General features: G+C 49.2%; 1 protein-coding gene across 1 annotated transcript in view; it reads right to left on the bottom strand.

Annotated features, from left to right (window-relative positions):
* Window positions 1-59: 59 nt before the first annotated feature.
* Window positions 60-20,954, bottom strand: part of DNHD1 (dynein heavy chain domain 1) — a 68,462-nt gene continuing 47,567 nt past the window's right edge. Inside the window, 16 exon segments of the mRNA XM_070944168.1 lie at window positions 60-425; window positions 507-935; window positions 937-1,226; window positions 1,304-1,456; window positions 1,549-1,640; window positions 3,477-3,678; window positions 3,790-3,876; window positions 3,959-4,133; window positions 4,222-5,190; window positions 5,569-5,747; window positions 6,766-6,981; window positions 7,082-7,228; window positions 7,302-7,743; window positions 7,825-8,256; window positions 10,039-10,221; window positions 12,987-13,136. Of these exon segments, the coding sequence (XP_070800269.1) occupies window positions 84-425; window positions 507-935; window positions 937-1,226; window positions 1,304-1,456; window positions 1,549-1,640; window positions 3,477-3,678; window positions 3,790-3,876; window positions 3,959-4,133; window positions 4,222-5,190; window positions 5,569-5,747; window positions 6,766-6,981; window positions 7,082-7,228; window positions 7,302-7,743; window positions 7,825-8,256; window positions 10,039-10,221; window positions 12,987-13,136 (4,488 nt within the window). The 3' untranslated portion in view covers window positions 60-83.

The following is a 20,954-nucleotide window of genomic DNA, read 5'->3' as shown; positions in this document are numbered from 1 at the left end:
TGGCGATCTCTGCCTACAAGGAGGGAGGGTTGAGACAGCTTGACCCAGGGTTTCTCCCATGGTTCAGCTCTTGCAGTGGCCTCTCACTGCAGAATGCTGATGGCGTGAACCCGCTGCTGGGTGCACAGTTCAGGTGATATCTTGGAAGGGAGAGGCAGGTGCATGACAACCCGCTGACTGCGGAGATCCAGGGCTGCCTGGGGGGTCCCCAAGTACACAGGGCATTGATACTTGGGGGCAGAGGCTGCTGCCCAGGGCTCCCGGCTGGCTTGCACCCAAACTGGAGGCAGCTGGCAGGCTTGTGCCGAGAGGCTCTCCTGGAGGTGGCCGCTGTGGGCATTCCAGGCAGCATGGTAGACTTCCAGGCCACCCAGGTAGAGGCCCTTCTCGGGGGCAATGCTGGGAGGCAGCAGGCTGGGCAACACCTACAAAACCAAGGGGAGGAGTTCACAGCCGAGGTCCTGGGCCTGCCCCTCCCCACCCCCACCCACAGAGGTCACCCTCACCTGCTGGTACAGGCGGAAGCTCTCCAGCTCTTGCTTCTCTGCCCGGGCTGTCTCTTGGAGCAGGGCCAGGAAGAGGCGCTGTGGCTGCTGGAAGGCTGCCAGCTGGTAGCAGACCACTGGCTCTCCCCCAATGGAGTGCAGGTAGCGGCACAGAAGCCCACCCCGCCTCTGGAGCGTCCTGAGCCAGGCCTGCAAGGACTCTGGGCCGGTGGGAGTGTAGGATAGCCAGTGGCGGGGTAGCTGCTGCCGCTGCAGGGCCTGGAGGAGAGCGATGCAGCGGGGGGAGGAACAGGGCAGCCCCTGTAGGCACTGCTGGGTGCAGGCCAAGTCCTTGCCCACCTGCTGCAGCACAGCCAGGAAGGCGCCTGCCTCCTCCAGCAGGAAGCGCTGCAGGGGACGGGGCTTGGGGCGCAGCTGCCCAGGGGGGGGGGCGTCCTCGGGCTCCCACCTCCCAGCCACATTGCTCCAGCTGCTTCTGCAGCTCCTGCACCACCTCCAGGCCTTGCTTGACCAGCTGCTCCAGCGTTGTTGGGAGCTGGCAGGTCCAGCGAGGCCAAAGGCCCTGGGACGCCTTCAGGGCTGAGAGCAGGGCTTGACTGCGGCCGGCCAGCATTTGGGTCTGCAGGCTGCCACACAGGCCTACCCAGGTAGGATCCATGGGGCTGGGCAGCTGCTGTATCCGCCCCTGGGTGGCTGCCGAGGCCTCGTCTTCAAAGAGCCCTTGTGGGGAGAAGGAGCAGATCAGAGCTGAGCCAGTCTGCCTTCTGGGGGCGAGGCTCTGCACGGCCACCTCTTACCTGGGCTTGTGTGGCCAATGACCGCAGCAAGGAGCCTCTGAAGGCCGGAGCCAGGCAGCAGGTGGGAAGTGGGAGCCAAGCACTGCTGGCACAAGCTCTCCACTGCTTGCGCATCCCCCTCATCCAGAACATGGCCTCCGTATAGGATGGTCCCTGTGGGGAAAAAGGGAAGGAAGGTGCAGCCCCCTCTTTGGATGGGCTGGGGTGGGCTTGGCTGGTCGTCCCCAAAGGGGGCTCCTTCCTACCTGCCAGCTGCAGCTGCGCTTCCTCAGAGGGGTCTGTCATCCAGCTCAGCTTCTCAAGAGCCTTGAGGCCAGCCAAGACCTCCCCGTGACTCCTGGTGGGACAGAACAGCAGGGACCCCTGGCAATTCTAGGCGGCCAAGGAGAAAGAGGAGCCAGCAGCACTGAAGGATGGGGGAAGGAAGAGGCCTTGGGGAGGGGGAGATCCCTGTCAGGCCTTACTCCTCTCAGGAAGTGGCCTCAGGGCTCTTGGAGGGCTTTGCTTGTGGAAAAGGGGAGGGAGGCCCTTATTTGCACATGAGGTTAGAGACCATGGGGCCAGGGATTTGGTGCAGTGGCCAATCTAGAACCAGGCCCAGCTGCTCTTCCTCCCACCTGGGGCCAGCACTGGCTTTGCACCCCAAACCACTCGCCCTCCTCAGCCTAGATGTGGACTTTGGGGGTGTCAGTTTCTGTGGGGCTACTTAATGCTCTGCAGCTGGAGAATCAGAAAAGCTCCCCGCCCCTCCCCCTGGGCGGCTCCTGGTGGGCTGGAGGCCGTGGGACTGGCCCTGTGAAAGATCCCTATGCAGAGGCAAACAAGGTGAAGGGATTTAGGCAGGACTGAACAGTGGTTGAAAGGGGTTTTGAAGGATGTCAGCAGCCACAATTGGGACCCGTCATTAAGTGAAGCGGTGGCTAATTGAAACCTTGACACTCCCTTGTTGACCTTATTTCAACCTTCCTGTTTTGTAGACCTGCAGAGGTCATAAATGCGAGAACTGCTTGCAAAGTCATTTTTTAATTGCCATTGTAAGCGAACAATCCCTAATTAGACGAGGCAGTCACTAAATAAGCACTTCCTGTAGGAGTTGGATGTCCTGGTGCAGTTTTCCTCTGTGATCTGCAGAAGCCTGCAGTTCTGTGAGTATTTGAGGGAAGAGCCTGAGAGACTAAGGCATAAGGGGAGATACAGCTGAGGTGTCCAGGGTGGCTTTTCCTGGGGTGTGGCAGAAAAGAGACGGGCAGGGGGCCTTGCAGGAACCTTTTCTTAACAAGTAGCTTCCTGAGCCTTCGAAAATGCACAGGGTGATGACCCCCGAGTCGAGGGTAGTTTGCTGCCACTGGATGAATCCAGACCCCCGCTTGACCCGGCTTCCCTTCTGAAGAGGGGCTCCTCGGGTTAGTTCTGGGCAGCCCAGCCAAGCAAGGGCGCTGCCAGACCAGGGGATGGTGACCGGGCCCCAGAGCGGTGGGATATGCTTAGCCTGAAGAAAAGGAAGACCAGGGGCTGTGTGAAAATGCTCTTCAAACATCTTTAACACACAGAAGGCGGAAGAGGCTTGTTCTCCGTTGCCTCCAAAGGCAGGACCTAAACCCAGAGCTTGGAAATGAGGGAAGTGGATGCAGGTTAGATGGACATCAGGATATTCCAAAGAAGAAGATGGTCCTGCACAGAGCAGGAGGCTGGCTTAGAGGCCTGCCGAGCTTCCCTTCAACTCCAACTGTTTGTAGCTTTAAAATCAGAGATGGCGATTGTGCTGCTAGGTTACAAATTAAAAGCTGTTTTTAAAAGTATCATTCTGGGTGGAACAAAGCCATTCTGGGTGCAACCTCAGATTGAGCAGGTCTGCAAGAGGAGAAGCTTTTCTAGGATGCTGCCAGCCTTGAAGGATGGGGGGGGGGGGGTCCTGCCCGCCTCCCTTCTGAGCCCTTGGTACCCTGCTCCTTGGCCAGCAGCCACCAGACACGGCTCTCCTGCCTCTCTGCTCTTCAATAATCCTAGGGAGGAGAGGAACCAGCCTCCTCCCCCCCCCCCCGCCCAGCCGCCATTAGGGACGCATTAGAGACTTGAGCCACTCTGAGCACCACAGCTGTGGCCTTCCTGCCATGTGGCAGGTGGGAGAATCCCATCCAGATCTCCCTCCCCATTCCTACTCCCCCTGACTCACCAGAGATAGGACGCAGCCTGTGTCCACGGGGCGTAGTTCTGCCGGTACAGCAGGACCCCATGGAGGACAAGCAACGAGAGTCGCTTCTCCGTGTCCAGGTTCTGGACCTGTCCCTGCAGCCACTGGTGAGTGTGAGCCAGGATGCCTTTCAGCTCCAGGGGCATTTCGCAGAAGAAGGTGGTGGCACTGCGATGCACGGGCCCTGGGCACACGGGTGAACAGAAGGGCTCAGCTCCTTGCGGTCCACATCCTTTCCCCTTTCATCTCTGGGGGAGCCCCTCTTGCCCTGGGGCCTTCAGGAGAACAGCTGTACCTGGCACAGAGTCAGGGGCATTGAGCGTCGTGATGAGCCAGAGCCGGAACTTGGGGTGGATCTCCAAGGGCCCCCCTTTGCTCAGTCCTGCACCGGAAAAGATAAGAGTAAGGAAGGGTCCTTCTGTACTTGCCAGAAACAAACTTCCCCAGCCCTTCCTGCCTCTGACCTGCTGGGGTGGTCAGTACCAGCTCCAGTTGCAGCAGAACCTCAGGATCCCAGCTCTTTAGCAGTTGGCAGTTGTCCAGGACCAGCCACTTCCCCTTCTTGGTGCAAAAGGACAGCGTTCGCTGGACACGCCGGGAGGCATCTGGGGTACCAAAGGAGATGACGACCACTCTCCCCTGCAGGGCAGAGCTGTCAGTGAGGGGTGTGGAGACCCCTTCAGGTCTGCCCACCTCTTCCCTCTCTTTCCTGCCAGACCCCACTCACCCTCCGTCCCCGCTGGGCTGCCATCTGTTGGATCCAGAGCAAAGGATGCGTAAAGGAAACCTGCGATCCGGCCGGGGCCGTGACCAAGATGATTGGCTTGTTGGCACGGCTATAGGAGTAGGGATTGACAGCTGCCATTTTTTCAGTGAAAGACCAGCCCAACAAGCAGGTGGTAAGATCGGAGATCACCTGGCACATGGCCCTGGGGCACAGAATGCGCCAAAGGATGGCACGCTGGAAAGGGCTGAGGTGCATATGGCTGGGGCACAGAGCCGGTCCCACCACCGTTGAGGGCAGAGAGAAGTACTCCTGCCACTGCACCGCCTTCTCGGCCAGAGAGGCCAGCAGTCCATGGAAGCCAGGAAGGTTCTCCAGCAAGGCGCATTCCTCCCAAGCCTCTGCACTCAACCAGTCAGGGCAGACCGGGCCAGGCCCCGAGGGCAGGAGAAGGGCCTTGGCGGCCGGGTCTTGCAGGCCTTGGGCGAAGGCCAGCCACTCCAGGGGGCTGACGTCCCCCGCCACTCTCAGCATGGTCACAGCTCCCAGGAAGAAGTAGAGTGGGCGGTGTGCCTCCTGCAGGCAGGGCAGGGCCTGGGTGAGCAGCTGCCAGAGCACCATCCTGCTGAGCTCCAGCAGCCGGGCCTCCAGGGACTCCTGCTTGCTGGCCTCCTGGCGCTTGGCTGAGATCAGGGCTTGCCGCACGCAGCTGACACAGAACTCGGTAGGGAAGCGGTAGAGCGGGTGCAGGCGGCCCACCTGCTGCAGTGCCTCGTGCAGCCCCACCGCCAGGCAGGCCACCGGCCGATATCTGCCACACAGCACAGCCTGGTCCTGGTGCTGGGAGACCATGTGCTTGTGCGTGGCGTGCAGCGCTTGGATCTGAGTCTGGAGGAGCCGCACAATCGGCATGAAGTTCTCCTCCTCTAAGAGCGACTGCTGCGGCTGCGAAATCAGGTCCATCAGCTCCTCCTGCAGGGAAGGTGGGCAGAATGGGGAAGAGGACATCGTGGGGTTGGCCCAAAGGACTGACCAGGCTGGACCCCAGATCGGAAAGGGCTGGCCCCTTCTTTGCCATAGGGTGGGATTAGGAAGCATCCCTTCTCCATGCCGCCTGCCCATCCTCCCCGCTCAGCCTTCCAGAGGGCCATCAAGACCTATTCTAAAGCCAGTTGCTGGGTGGGAGATGGCGGGAGCTTCTGGTTGGCACATCCTGGCTTGGGAGAGGTTGACCAAGGTGCTGGAGTTTTAGTTTTTGCTTGGTGGCCTGGTGGTTTTATGGTTGTGGTCACCCAGACAGCGCTGTGCTTGAAGAAAGTCTAAAAGATTGGTTTCCATCCAGGGAATCACCTCTGTGGCCTCCAGCTTGCCTTCCAACTGCAGGATCCCGAGATACAAGATCTGCTGGTTCTTCAGGATCTCAGGGCGCTCCACGTGCAGCACTTCGCCCAGTAGCCGGTCCTCCAGGGCCCCCTGGCTGAGGCTGAGGTCGATGAGGTTTAGCCTCTTCAGAAGCGAATGGTCGGCCTCTGCAAAGGGGAACAGGACGACGGGAGGGGTTGCTCACCAGCTCTCCACTCTCATCCCTCTTTGGTACTGTTAGTTTTAGGGTCTTCACCTCGTTTTTCAACATTTCCTAATTCTCCTTCAGAATTTCCATTCATGAAAAAAGATTTCCAACTTTCCACCCAGTTTATGAAATAAATTCTCTTGAAAAGTTGAAATTTGATTCCCATCAGTCTGCCCTACTGGAATACAGGGAATCCCAGGAGCCACTTTTCTTCAGGGAACCCTCCCCCACCCCCCACCCCCATTCACTTCCTCCACCCTCTCAGGAATGGGAAGGGGCAGGTCCCAGGCTTCCCGATCCACCTTACAGAAAAGCACACGGTCTACTGACCCACTGAATCTCCCACTTGCTGCCGGATTTGATTCACAGCTGATGTTCAGAACTAAAATCCCCCTCTCCCCCCAAAGGGGTGGGTTTCTTGGATGCTTGCAGGATATTTGCAAAAATGCCTCAACTGGGTCACCCTGGTTTCTTTTTCCTTTAATGTTCACACCGATGCTTCTGAGACAAGCGGTCACAAAATTCCATACTGGGCAGGTGATCATTCTGGATCAATCATTCTTAATATCAAATCATTCTTGGAATAATACAAACATTATATCAAGAATGTTCCCTTTCGGGGAGGGAGGTCTGGTTTTTCTAAATAAATTATACCTTTCCAGCAGTATATTTCCACACCTTTGCAGTGGAAGGGAAGACTCCCTCCACACAGTCATCCTCATGGTGGGCTGAGCCTCGTGCCCGCCACCCATCTAGTTATTTGTGTCATACACCTCTTTTATATAGCGGCTGAACTCACAAGTATGACTCTGGGCAGTGTTCAATAAAAACAAGCTATTAAAAACATTAAAAATTATTCCATAATAAAAACAAACAGGGCAATCCTTTATACAACTGTCCATCTTCTCATCCACACCCTAAACCTACCCAAATCTCGTGGCAGCAATTTGGGAAATCTTGATCAATTTCTTTCTTACCTGCAGCCAAGGATTTAAGAGGTAGCTCCGTGCACAGGTACAAGGAAAAAGAAGGTGGGATGGGTAGGCACTCAGCTTCCACTCCATCTTCTTCTGAGGCAGGGAAGAAAATTTTGCTCTCTGGGCAACCCCAAAAGGACTCCTTCTCCATCAACTGCTGGAGGGCTGAACACCAGGGAATGTCTTTTTCAAAGTCCGTCAGCAGCACAGGGTTGCCTGGAAGAAGAAGAGGAAGATGAAGACACTCAGGGCTGCCCTGTCCGTCTCTGCCGAAGTTGCCCCAGACACCATAAATCTTGTCCCGGGTCTCGCTCACCAAACTTGATGGCGTCCTTGAGGCTTTGCTCGAGATCAGGGCTGGTCAGGGACAGGATTTCCAGGTTGTCCTCAGGGATCTCATCGCCGCCTCCTTGCTCTACCATGTCCGGCACCAGGTCAGAGAGGGCCTGGGCCTGGGACTCCTCTGCAAGGGAGAGGCCAATGAGCGCCAAGCCCAGGAAGGCAGTAACCGGGGGCCGCTCCCCTCCTTCGCTCACCCTCTTCCAAAGAGGAAGTCATCAGCAGCCAGGTTTGGGCCTGCTTGTCCGGGTCCACCAAGAGAGGCCACCGGTGGGTCCGCAAGTGAATGCTGGAATGAATGATAATGGCGACGAGGCGACTCTCGGCATCCTTTGGCTTGTGGAGCCGATCCCAGAGGCGCTGCTGCTGAGCCGAACTGAGCAAAGAGGCCACCTTCAGCGGCTTCTGCACCGGGAGCAGTGGCGGGCCAGAGAACGCCTGGCCCGGGCAGGGCAATTCCTTCTGCAGGAGCCAGCTGACATCACAGGGGCCCAGGAGAACCCGGGATCCTTCGCACACGGCCTGCCACTTCTCTAGCAGTTCTTTTCGCCGTGGTGGGGAGAAGGGACCCAGGTATGAGATGACAGCCGAGCAGAGAAGCGCATCACCATGCACCGTGTTCTGCTGGCATTCCAGATCCTGGGAGGAAAGAGGAGAGGCTAAGAAGGTGTCAGCAACCCTTTCCAGGAGAAGGCGGGGCCTTCAGCCTTAAGACGTTACCTTGGCCATGGCCGTCCAGCTGGCCAGGTGCTCAGCCACGGAGCTCTCCACTGTGCTGGCCTCCTCTTTCGCCTGCAAGGACTGTGTGAGCTGCTGGAGCAGCTTCTCCTGGTGCTCCTGCTTCTGCCTCAGCTCCCTGATGCGGGCCTGGGTGGTGTCCCGCAGGTACTCCGAGTGAAGGCGCCGGTCGCCCAGGCTGACTTTCTCCGCATTGATCTGGTCCTCGCAGGACTGCAGCTGCAGCATAGCCGGCTGCCACTCATGCAGCGCCCACTGGTACCAGTAGACGGAGCAGATCCATTGATAAAGAGCTGCGGCCGCTTGGCTGGCATTCTGGATGGCAGCCACAGACAAACCCTCGTGGGAGACCACTTGGCCCAGAGCCTGGAAAAGCTCCATGCTGAGAGTCTCCTTGGGGTAGAAGACCAGATCCTGGAAGGGAGAGAAGGTCTGGGAGAACAAGTCGTGTGTGTGTGTGCCTGGGTTTTCCCTGGGCCCGTACAAAGTTAGAAAGGAGGCAAGCATGGAAAGCGTCTGACCCTTCCCAACATGACAGAAGGGCAGAGTGAGCTCAGTGACCCTATGGCCCTGCCTGGCTCGGAGGCAGGTTGCTCCTTGCCTCAGGCATGGGGAGGAGGCCACCACACATCTGGGGCTGGGTTCCTTGGGCTGGAGTGGAGGCAGTGAGCTCATTTCAGTGGCACAATGACTTAAATTGCACAGACAGCAAGTTTTCCAGTGCCTGCAGGAAGGACGGCTGTCGTACTGCTTGGTGACATATGTCATTGAGCCAGAGAGATGATAAAATGAGAGGGAGAAAATGATAGATTGTAGATAATTAGATAGATGATAGATGGATAATAGCATTTCAGTGGCCATCCAACTTCAAAGTAAAAAAGAAAGAAGAAAGAAAGCTCTCTATGATAAAAACAGCCATCTCTAGTAATCCTTTTTGGGCAGCCTCTTCCGAGGAGGCGGCTGTCATCTCATCCCCAGGGCCTTTTAGACCAGGATCAGAATAACCCAAGTAAATCTAGCTGGCTTCTCATTGTCCCCATAGTTGCCGTGGGTCGCACACTCTCCCTTTGCTTTGGGTCCCCTTTGTCAAAATGGCCTTGTGGTGCCACCGAAGTGGGGGGAAGGGGGGAAATCCCCTCTAGAGATCAACCACGGTGTGTCTGGTGTTAACCATGAGAAACTGAGGATGGCTGTACAAATTTGCTTTGTGCCACAGGTTTATCCAGCTAAGTTGGATTCTAAATGCTTTTTCATGCGCGATACATTGAGACAATTTCCAATTGTCCAATTTCCAGTCCAAATTTAGACTCCTCCTGGTGTCTTGCATCTGGTTCTGGGCCCCACGGTTCAAAAAGGATACTGACAAATAGTAGAGTGGGGGCTTCCAAGATGGTGATGGGACCGGAAGCCCACTGCTACGAGGAAGAGTTAAAGGGTATGGTTTTGTTTAGCAGCTGGCCAGCTGGTTGGCAGGATCCAGGCAAGCAAAAAAGGCAACCAAGGGAGATGTGATCATAGCGGTCCTCATGTAGTGGAAGGGTTGTCCCATAGAAAAGGAAGCGGGCATGTTCTCTGCTGCTCCAGCAGGCAGTGCCAGAGCCAGCAGGAGCAAAGGAAGGAGAGAGGCTGGACGGGAGGAACAAGGGGCTAGCCGGCGGAAGAGGATGAGGGTGAATGGAGCCATTTCTCCTTCGTGGGAGATCTTCAGAAAGGGGCTGGGTGGATGGCTACCATGGGGATCTGCCTTGAGCAGAGCTTCTTCCGTTTTACAATTCTGATGGTGGCTGCTGGCTTGAAAGTCAGCCTGCGCCCTGTGGTTATAAAGGGCCAGAAGCCACATGGAGAGTCCCGGGCACCGACACCAACTGGGTGCTTGGGGCCCCCCTCCCTTTCTTTCAGCCCAGCCCGCCTCAATGAATTGTTGTGGATATAAAATAAAGAGAGCAAATCTAACAAGTAATCAAGAAATAAACTGCAATTTGCTTTCTCTGCAGAAGGTAAAGTTCTTGTGACAACATTTTTCTAAACATCGGCCACCTCTGGACCATGCAAAACTTTTGGAGAATCAGAAAGGACCAAAAAGGGCAAAGCTGCACACACCCTCAGCCAGGAAGGAAGGGAGGGGGGCTGCATGTTTGTTTGGGCAACTTACAGCATCACCCAGGGCAGGAGGGAATGGAGGGGGGGGGGTCTCACCTGGTGGAAATCCTCCCTGTTGAGCAGAAGCTTGGCACTCTCCCATCCAGGCTCCACCTGGAACATCAGGCAGAGGGGGTCGGTCACTTGGACCACCAAAGCTGGGGGTTGCCGGTAGCTCCGCAGCTCCTCGATGTCCTGCACTCTCAGGGCGGCCAGGGCGGCCTTGTAGTCCTGGCTCACCTGAAAAGAAATGGGTGGCTGGGTAGACCCTCGCTCTGCCTCGGGCAAGAGGGACTCCGCCTTCTTTGGGGCTAAGGAGCCCCCCACCCCCAGCCCGTGGAGAGAGCTTGGGTTAGGTGATTTCCAAAGGGCAAACGCTCTTCCTGGGTGCTGCCAGAGGGAACGCTGTCACAGACGGGACCCACAATGTTCACCCCTGCCAGCCATGATAGGAGAGCTGGATGCAATCAGGGGAAGAGGGCAGTGGTTCCAACATCCTCCTGCTGCGCCCTCTGGGGACTTATGGGTCATTCCCAGCACTTTGAACTGAATCCAGGAGCACCTATAGCTAATGCAGCTGGCAGAGCACAGGTGTGTAAGGTGCCCAGATTGAGGAGTGCCCAGAACTGACTGCATTCTGTATCAGCTGCAGCTTCCAGAGGCTCTTTAAGGACAGCCCCAGGAAGACATTTATGGCTTTGCTTAGTTTGCTGGGGCAGAAATGCCAACTGGGGATCAGAAGCATAATCCAGAGGCACAAGGCAATCCCATAGAAAGCAGTTGGCCTCTACTCCATCGGGAACACCAGATCCAATGTGCGAGACCACTGTCCTGTAGGAGGCTCTTGCATTGGCCATGGCCTTCATGGGAGCCATCTCAAACCCCTCTCAGAGAAACCAGACTGAGGCAGGGAGGCTGCTGTGCTACGAGACCAGCAACCCAAACCAATCCCTGGAGGCCACCAAAATAAAGAGTTTCACTTCCAGTGATCCATGGAGCAGCACCCCAATGACAGGAAGCATACCGATGATTCCTCACCCTATAATCACAGATCAACAGCCACTGGCTCCACGTAGATGTGAATCAAGAGCGGAGAGAGCGCCAAACCCTACAGGGGCCGGACCTCCCTCTCCCAGACTGGAACCAGACTCAGAGGAAGAGGAACCACCAGCACAAGGCAGTGCTGCTCAGCCCAACTCCCGGGGCTTGTCCAGAAGGATGCCATAATCCATGGTTTCCAAAGCCCCTGAGCTATCAGCAAGAACAATGATGAATGCACCTGCCCATCTCATTCCCACCAGAGGTTGCCCAAAACTGCAACAAATGCCAGTTTGGTCCAGTGCGTTAGCTGGAGACTTGACTGAAAGGAACCCAAATAAACTGTTTGCATCCAGGATCCTCTGAAGCTATGGGATGACCACCTGCCCCTAAAAAAAGAAGCTGGATGAAAATTGTCCAGTATGGTTGGATTCAGCAATGGTTTTGTAAGAAAGGGACAAAGGAATGCCCCCTTAAGAGAACAAGCCCCTCTCTCCAGGAACAATTAAACACCCTTAGAACCAGGCCATGTGGGAGGCTTTCTCCAGCTGGGGGGACATGGACCTGACAGACAGACAGACATCTTTTCAAAGTGGTATTGTTGCTAGCACAACAAGGATCCTTTGCCTTGTCATGATCCTCATAATTTTAAACTACGACTGACTTCCCATCCTTTTGATAGCACAAATTCAGCTCTCTTCTCCAAATAATACATTTTTAAAATCGGGTGTCATCAAGTTGTTTTTAACTCCTAGAGGCCCCACATGATTCTCTGTCTTTAATCTGTCCTTTCAAGCCTCCCCCTCGTGGCCACTGTGGCCGAGTGGCTCCACTTTGCTGCCGGTCTCCTCTTTCACCGTCCCCAGCATCAGCAGGCCTTCTCCAGAGCGCTGCTTGGGTCTGAAGGAGGATGGTTTGGGCCTGGTCTTCTGTGCCTCGAGGAAGGTTCCATCGTGGGTTTGTTTTTCTTGGCTGGCCACAATCTCCTTAGGAGTCCTCTCCAAAGTCCAAAGTCTTTTCTCCTCTTGCTTCTTTAAAGTCCAACATTCATTTCCAGAGAAGGTCACAGGGAAGATTTTGGCCCATGTGAGCACAGAGCCATCATAACATTGGAGCATCTTCTCCAGGCCTTCGTGGCTGCTCCAACAAGTGCTCATCTGGCCCACAGTTTTTGATCGCTTGTCATTTGCTGTTGACATTAAACCCTAAAAGGCAGAAGCTCCCCATCACTTCACCATCTTCATTGTCAATTCTAAGGCTGGTTGTTCTATCTGCTGCCCTTAGTCTGGTCTCCTATATATTTAATTTTAGTCCCGTGTTTTCACGACGCTCGTGACTCTGAGTGCAAAGGCTTGCAGATCCTGGGCCTTTTCAGCTGCCAGGATAGCATCGTCAGCAGTGTGCAGTTTACTGGTGTTTCTTCCTCTGCTTTTAAAACCAGACTCGCCTCCTTCCAACCCAGGTTCCCCTAACGCATATCCCACATGTAGGCTGAAGGAAGGATCTTGGGCCCCTCCTTTGCCAATTGGCAGCCAGTCTGCTTGACCAGGTTCTTTACTTGACCAGAGGTTTCTCATAGGTTCCATTTTTCTGAGCACTTTCCATTCAAAGCTAAACTGAAACCATGAAGAAATGTAGACGAAGACTTCCCAATCAGCGTGAGGGTATTTCTTGATTATGAAAGCCTAAAAAGGTTGCTCTACTGAGAGACCGAAAATACTTGCTTGAGACTACCTGTTTCTTAGCTCTGAAGAGAGGGCATGGGGTGGGGAGGAAATGCCAGGAGCCCAGCCCTTCACTATGGAGAGCCACCCTACACCGAGTCTGCCTCCCCACTCGGTCTGGAGGAACATCTGGGGAGGGAGGAGGAGCCCATGTCTTAGACGTAACAAACACAAGCACCACTGCAGGCTCACAAACCCCGGAGCGAGCCAGCTGGAGACTGGCAGACCCACCACCAGTAGTACCTTCTTCATGGCCATCTCCTTTTTCTTCTCCAAAGCGTCTCTTTTCTTGGTCAGGATATCGATGCGCGCCTCAAACTTCCGGCACTCCAATTCCTGCTGCTTCAGCACCTCTTGCTCCCGTTCCACCTCCTTCTGGCTCTGGGTCATTTGCTGAAGAAGGCAAAGAAGGGAGAGTCACAACCGGTCATCCTCGGAGAACAAGGACCTGAGAAATCTGGGGCGACCATACCCATCTCTCCCTTTTTTTCATTTCAATACATCTGGGCAGTTTCCCAACATCCCTCGGGGGCTCCCTCCTATCTATGTGTCCAAAAGCGAGCAGTGATTGTGCAGGGCAGCAACTCCAGCAAGCCTGGACCCTTTCAGGCCTCCCGAAGGGCTCTGCTCCACTGGCTGCTCAGCCCCAGGGTCAGCCCTTTGCCCTCGAGCAGACCTGGGGACAGACTAGAGCTCCGCTTTAATAAAGGTCATGATAAGAGAACCTTACAAGTCTGTCCACCTCTACCCTTCCTTCCCTCTCAAATTCCAGGGAAGTTGGGGTGGGCAACTTAGGTCCCCATCTTTCTTTCGCACCCAGTGTTTCCTCCGGGGACTTTCTCCAAGGTCATCTCCTGGCTGGGTACCCCTCACGCTGCCCTCTAATGAACCCTCTCTTTAAAAAAATAATGGTATAGTTAAGGGTTTTACACGGGGTGAAATAAAACTAATATTGTATATGATAACAGCAGCAAGATTGTTGATAGGTAAATACTGGAAGAATGAAGCTTTGCCTACTATCGAGGAATGGACTTTGAAGATGGCCAGTTTTGCAGAGATGGCGAAGATTTCAGCGTATTTAAAAGATTGTTCACAAGAGACTTATGAATGGGAATGGAAAAGGTGGATAGAATATGTTCAGAACAAATACCAAACTAGAAAGTATCAAATAGCTTTTATTTGAAAATAATGTATTAGAAATATTTTAATGTAAAGAGACAAAGAGGAAAAATTATATAGGGGGAGGGATGGGTTCAGGTTTATTTATTAGTGTTATTAGTTATGAGTATGTAATAGGGAAGTCTGGGGGGGGAGGGTTAGGGAGGGTTAGGGAGGATGGGAAGTTTGGGGAGGGTGGTGGGGGGGTGAAAAAAGGGGTGAAAATGTAATTGTAAAACTTTTGCAATAAAAAAATAAAATAAAATAATAATGAGCTATAACATGCTGCCATTAATATTGCCATATTGCAACATAATAAGTTGGTAAAAAAACTATGAATCATTACATAGAAAGCTACTACCAATTTACAATGCAAATTAAGAAAAAGTTAGAAAATTTGAAAGAGTCTCATTATTTTTCAATTTATATTGAGAATTTTACATAAGGTAAAAGATAAATCTAAAGAAAAGAAGAAAGAAAAAGGTACAAGAAAAAAGAGAAAACTAAAATTATGAATACACTATTGTTGAAATATATTTATCAGTATTCAGCTGGGGGGACAATTTATGTGTTTGTTTCTTGTTTTTTTAAGCACTTTTTTTTATCTTGCTTAGTTTTGCTTTATTTTTGTTTCCCTTTTTTCTGTTGAGGTTTATATTTAATTTGATTTTAACTGGTTTTTTAAATTTTTGTATTTATGTATTTTATTGCTTGGCTGTTCACCGCCCTGAGTCCTTCGGGAGTAGGGCGGTATACAAATCAAATAAAATAAATAAATAAATAAAATAAAATATTTTAACTTTGGAAATAAAATTTAAAAAATATTAATTAAAAAACAGGAAAATAAACTTACAAAATACAAAGAGTAGTGATCGGTCCTTCAACAGATATGGACCAACTCATTGTCTGCCCTCCCTCTTCACTTTTGCGGAAAGACTTCAACCTGGGGGTGCCAGGGTCCCGGCCAGGGTTATTAGGGCTGAGCCAAAGTCAGACCAAACTCTTGGGTTAGTGCAAGGATGGCTTCCCCTGCACAGCCCAGGGCCAAGATGCAGAGCAGTTTATTGCCAGCATACAGGTCAGAGGGACCACCCTCCCCTCCAGTTGCACAATAACAGGTTCACCAAGAGTTTTATTTTATCCACAAAAAAGTCCTTATTCCTAAATAAAAAGAGTCAATAATCCAACTTTTGTCCCTTTTGCTGACTATACAGTTCAGTAATCCGGCTCTGTCACAACCCCAAACAAACTTGCAATTGTGCCTCTGAGCCCCCTGTTCTCCCAGCTGGAGTGGCTGTCTGAAGACCGAATAGGTCGATTCCTGGGTTCTCCTTTAATCCAAACAACTCCCGGGCTGCCAAGATCCCACCAGGGCCCCAGGTAGGCTGTAGTGCCTCTCGGTTTGCCATTTTCTCCCCGGAAGCTCCTGGGTCCCAGCTTGAAGCTGATGGGACACTCCCATAGCCCAGGAGGAGGGAAGGGATCTTTTTAGCTAGCCAAGGGGTTTACAAGGCCATCCAACTCAAACAGGGTGATTCTGAGTGGTGTACAGCAGAAAAACAAGTAAAAACCAAGCAAATCTAATGAAATCAAAACATATCTAATATATAAAATATAAAATGGCAATAATGAAAATATCCACAAGGGGATCCCACTCGGCTGGGATCAGGACCCATAGACAAAAGTCACCAACATCAGCAAGATGGTGGACTTTCCTCACAAGGGATTTGGAGGAGGAAAAGCAGGAGACACCATGGACACTCCCAAGATTATTATTATTTTTATTTATTTATTTATTTATTTATTTATTTATTTATTTATTTATTTATTTATTTATTTTGTCACATTTCTATGCCGCCCAACTCCCGAGGGACTCTGGGCGGCTTACAACAAAGAATAAAACAATGCGAACAATCCCATAAAAAATGTTAAAAAGAAAAACATTAAAACATTGAAAACTTTAAAAATGTTAAAACACATGCACTCCAATTCGTGGCCGGGTCTCGCAAGATCATTATAACGAGATCAACGGCCCCAGGCCTACCGGAAGAGCCAGGTCTTCACCACTTTGCGGAAGGCCAATAGGGTGGGGGCAGTCTGGACCTCAGGAGGTAATTGGTTCCAGAGAGCCGGGGCAGCCACAGAGAAGACCCTCCCCCGCAGGCCCGCCAGCTGACATTGTTTAGCTGACGGGACCCGGAGGAGACCAACTCTGTGGGATCTTACCGGTTGCTGGGAGCTATGTGGTAGAAGGCGGTCTCAAAGATAGCCTGGCCCTGAGCCATGTAGGGCTTTAAAGGTAATAACCAACACCTTGAATTGTGCCCGGAGACCAATAGGGAGCCAGTGCAGCTCGCGGAGAATTGGTGTAATGTGGGTGTATCTAGCCGCACCCACTATAACTCGCGTGGCTGCATTCTGGACCAACTGTAGTCTCCGAACACTTTTCAAGGGTAGCCCCATGTAGAGCACGTTGCAATAATCCAGCCATGAGGTGACAAGGGCATGAGTGACTGTGAGGAGAGCCTCCTGATCCAAGTAGGGTCGCAATTGGTGCACCAGACGAACCTGTGCAAAGGTCCCCCTAGCTACAGCTGTCAGATGTTGTTCCAGTCTCTGTGAGTCTAGAAGGACACCCAAATTGCGAGGGGGGCACTTTCTCACTCCCCAGAACCAAGGATGGATGGTCGACATAGTTATAGATAGAAGATAAGCCACCTACTGCTCTCTGCACATAACCGAACTCCCTGCGGACACGCAAGGGAGCTGCGGAAGAGCAGCAGGGCAAGGATTCTACGGGATCATTTGCTTCCACGTGGTGGAAGGGTTGAAATGTGGTGGAGGACGAGTGCCAAGGGGCTGCCCGTCCACCAGCCTAGGTTCTCTAACTATGAGCCACCTCAGCTGCTGCACTCACCCTGCTTCTGCCTCTGAAACTGGGTCTCAAAGGGCAGAGAGCTGTATTTCTTTTTTATTATTATTATTGAAAAGTTTTAAAAAGTTTACATATATATCCCCCCCTTCCCTCCACCCTTTACTGTGGAGTAAACTTTATCCTCTTTTTAAGAATATTTTGAATAATCCACCAAATTTTTATCCAGAATGCTTTAACCTTTTTACAAGTCCACCATACATGAAAATAAGTAGCGTCATCACAATCACATCTCCAACATTTAGACTGTAAATTCGGATACATACAAGCTAACTTTTTGGGATCTAAATGCCATCTATAAAACATTTTGTAAAAGTTTTCTCTCAAGTTTTGCGCTTGTGTAAATTTTACATTTCTTACTCATATCTTTTCCCATGTTTCCATCATTATTGGTTGTTCAAAGTTTTGTGCCCATTTTATCATACAATCCTTAACTGTTTCCGAGTCTGTTTCTATCAATATATTATACAACCTTTTTATATGCATTTGACTCTGGTCTCTAATTTGTTTTACCAAATTTTCTTCACTTTGTATGATACCAATGTTCTGATCTTTTCTCCATCTAGCTTGTAATTGTACATACTGAAACCAAGTTTGGATTACCCTTTCTTCCCTTAGTACCCTCAAGGGCTTTAACTTTAATATACCTCTCTCTGTGTTAAGAATTTCTTTATATGTAATTACATCCTGTCTTTGTTCTATACTTATATTCTCTATCGCGTGTCTGGGTACTGTCCATATAGGTATCTTGTCATTTAATTTATATTTATATTTCTTCCAGACACGCAATAAAGCATTCCTTAATATATGACTTTTAAAAGTCCTATCAACCTTCTTGTCATACCCTAAATAAGCTTGCCAGCCGAAAACCAAATCATATCCTTCTATATTCAATATTCTTTCATTTGTTAAATTAATCCAATCACTAATTGCTGATAAAACAGCTGCTTCATAGTATAATTTTAAGTTGGGCATTTTCAAACCTCCTCTTTCACGTATGTCTTGCATTATTTTTAATTTTACCCTTGGTTTCTTCCCTGCCCAAACAAAATTATTAATGCCCTTCTGCTATTCTTCCAAGTTTGCATCCTTTTTAAGTATTGGTATCATTTGAAAAAGGAATAAAAACTTAGGCAAAACATTCGTTTTTACTACTGCTAGTCTACCCAACAAAGACAGTTGTAATTTTTTCCACTTATCCATCTCTGTCTGTATTTTATGCCATAATAATTCATAATTATATAATTTCCCATTTGAAGTTGTAATATAAACTCCTAAATATTTAACCTTTTTAACTATCTCACATCCTGTTACTCTTTCTAATTCTTCTTTTTGATTTATTGTCATGTTTTTAGTTATCATCTTTGTTTTCCCAATATTTATTTTAAACCCAGATACTTGACCATAGTGATTAATTATCTCCATTAAACCTGTAGCTGATTTCACTGGATGAGTTAAGGTTACAACCAAGTCGTCTGCAAATGCTTGTAATCTATAGTCATAATGCCTAATCTTAATTCCCCGTATCTTATCAAAGTCACGTATCTTGTTCAACAATAATTCCAACGTTAAAATAAACAGTAATGGGGACAGGGGACAACCCTGTCTTGTTCCTTTTTCTATTTTAAAAGTTTCTGTTAAACTACCATTATTATTTGTGCTGTCTGTTCCTGATATATTGCCTTAATAAATTTTGTAAAACATTCTCCAAACTGCAACCTCTGCACCATTTTCAATAAAAATTGCCAGTTCAATCGATCAAACGCTTTTTCTGCATCCAAAAATATAAGCACCGCAGGGACTTGGTTGTTCCTTTCCAAATACTCCAATATATTAACAATTTGCCTTACATTATTTTTCATTTGTCTCCCATGTATAAAACCAGATTGATCATTATGGATCATTTGTTGTATAACTGACATTAGCCTATTTGCTAATATTTTAGCAAAAATCTTATAATCTGTATTAAGTAATGATATGGGCCTATAATTTTTTGGCTGGGTATGGTCTTGATCTTCCTTCGGAATCAGAGAAATAAAGGCTGTTCTCCAAGATGGTGGTACCCCTCCTCCCAATTGTATTCTAGTAAATAATTCCCTAAGGGGTTCTACCATTTCCAATTGTAAATTTTTGTAATAAGCCGCTGTCAATCCGTCTGTACCAGGGGCCTTACCAACTTTTAACTGCTTAATTGCCAGTAGAATTTCCTCCTCGGTTGATTCAATCTTTCCCTTTGCTCATCTGTAACTGTAAGAATATTCTCCTTCTCCAGGTATCTATCTATATCTATACCTTGTATTTTATCATCAGCATACAATCTCGTATAAAACTCTAAAAAAGCCTTTTTAATCATATTTTGTTGATACACCTCTTTACCTTTATAGTCTATTTTCTCTATAGTACGAGACTTTTGTTTTTTCCTCAACATATATGCTAACCATCTACCTGGCTTATTTGCATTACAAAAGGTATTATATTTAGCATATTGCAAATTAGTTGCAACCTGAGCTGATATCAACATATTAAACTGCCCTCGCAATAAATTGCTTCTTTTGTTTTCTTATCATCTGGGTTATTTATTAGCACCTGCTCTTTCTTCTTTATTTCCTCTTCTAATTCCCTCTGTTTTTTCCCCCCGTCTACATCTATATGCATTATTCAAATTTATTAAGACACCTCTCATATTTGCTTTGCTTGCATCCCAAACCATTTCCATGGATGTTTCCTTATGCATATTTAAAACAAAAAATTCTTTCATTAATTTTTTACATTCTCTCACATTTCCCTCGTATCTAAATAAATTTTCGTTTAATCGCCAAGATCTCCTAGACACCTCTCCATATTCCAATTCCATCCACACCGGATTATGATCTGTTAGACTTCTTGGACACATCTTCGTCTTCTTCACCCTAGAAAGGAAATCATTTGTAATTAATATAAAATCAATTCTAGAGAAAGATTGGTGCCTATCTGAGAAAAATGTAAAGTCTTGTTCTTTAAAATTCCGTTCACGCCAAATGTCTCTCAGCTCCATATCCTCCATCATGTCAAAAAAGGATTTAGGCAATCTTGCTCGCATTTGAGTATTTTGCAAAAGTCTCTTCTTGTCCATTCTAGTATCCAATACTCCATTCCAGTCACCCAACATTATACAAGATTTATAGTACCAGTTTATCAATTTTGTATGTAGCAACTTGTAAAATCTGTCTTGTTGTTGATTGGGTGCATATATTACCACTAAAAGTACTTTCTTTCCTTCGATTAATAATTCAATTGCAATGTATCTACCTTGCAGGTCTGCTTCAATTAATTTAGCCATTAAGTCTTTCTTTAGATATATAACTATACCATTTTTCTTCTCTGGCGCAGATGCCACAAAATGTGTTCCCAGTCTCGCATTTATCAAATATTTTTGATCATTTGCCTTAATATGTGTTTCTTGCAAACAAATCACATCATTTTTAAATTGTTTCAAATAATGGAATATTTTCTCCCTTTTTTGCAGTGAGTTTAAGCCAATAACATTCCAAGTTAAAAATCTAGTTGCCATCTTTGGCCCCCTGAAGCCTTTTGAGCACCGATTGGAAATCCTCCTGGAATTTCTTCTTCGGTCTTGCCCCCCTTCCCCCCCCCCACGGCTTCTGTATTTATGTTTGTACTTCCTTGGGTTGTTATCTGGGTTTGTTGCATCTTTAATTCTTGTTCCTTTCATTTAGTTGCCGCTCGTGTTTGTCCTTGCTTTGGGGCTTCTTCTGTTTTTTCAAATAACTCCAAGGTTTGCACAGCCCCTGAAAATTGCACTAATTCTTTTTGGGTACTCCAAGTCCCTCCCTGGGCTTGTGCTTGCAAGCTTTCCTTTCTAGCGTCTCCTGCTTCTTTTCTTTTTCTGGCTCCTGGAGATGGTGGGTATCCAGCCTTTAATACATTGACATAAAAATTTCTTGCCTTCAACTGGAAAATTTCTCCCTTTTCAATATTTGACTTTGCTTTACTTCAACCTTTATTTGATCAAATCTGGGGGACTTTTTTAGAAGTCTTTGTGCAGGAGGGAAAGGAAAAGGAACTTCCCTCTTTAGAAAAACTAGATCACGTGGCAGGATGGCTTCAAAGAAGCAGGAAGG

This window comes from Pituophis catenifer, unplaced genomic scaffold (genome assembly GCF_029215685.1).
Source record: "Pituophis catenifer annectens isolate HBS135680 unplaced genomic scaffold, rPitCat1.0.hap2 SCAF_4, whole genome shotgun sequence".
In the NCBI taxonomy this organism is placed as follows: domain Eukaryota; kingdom Metazoa; phylum Chordata; class Lepidosauria; order Squamata; family Colubridae; genus Pituophis; species Pituophis catenifer.
Note: the sequence above shows the minus strand (reverse complement) of the source record. Positions and strands in the feature narration are given on the sequence as shown.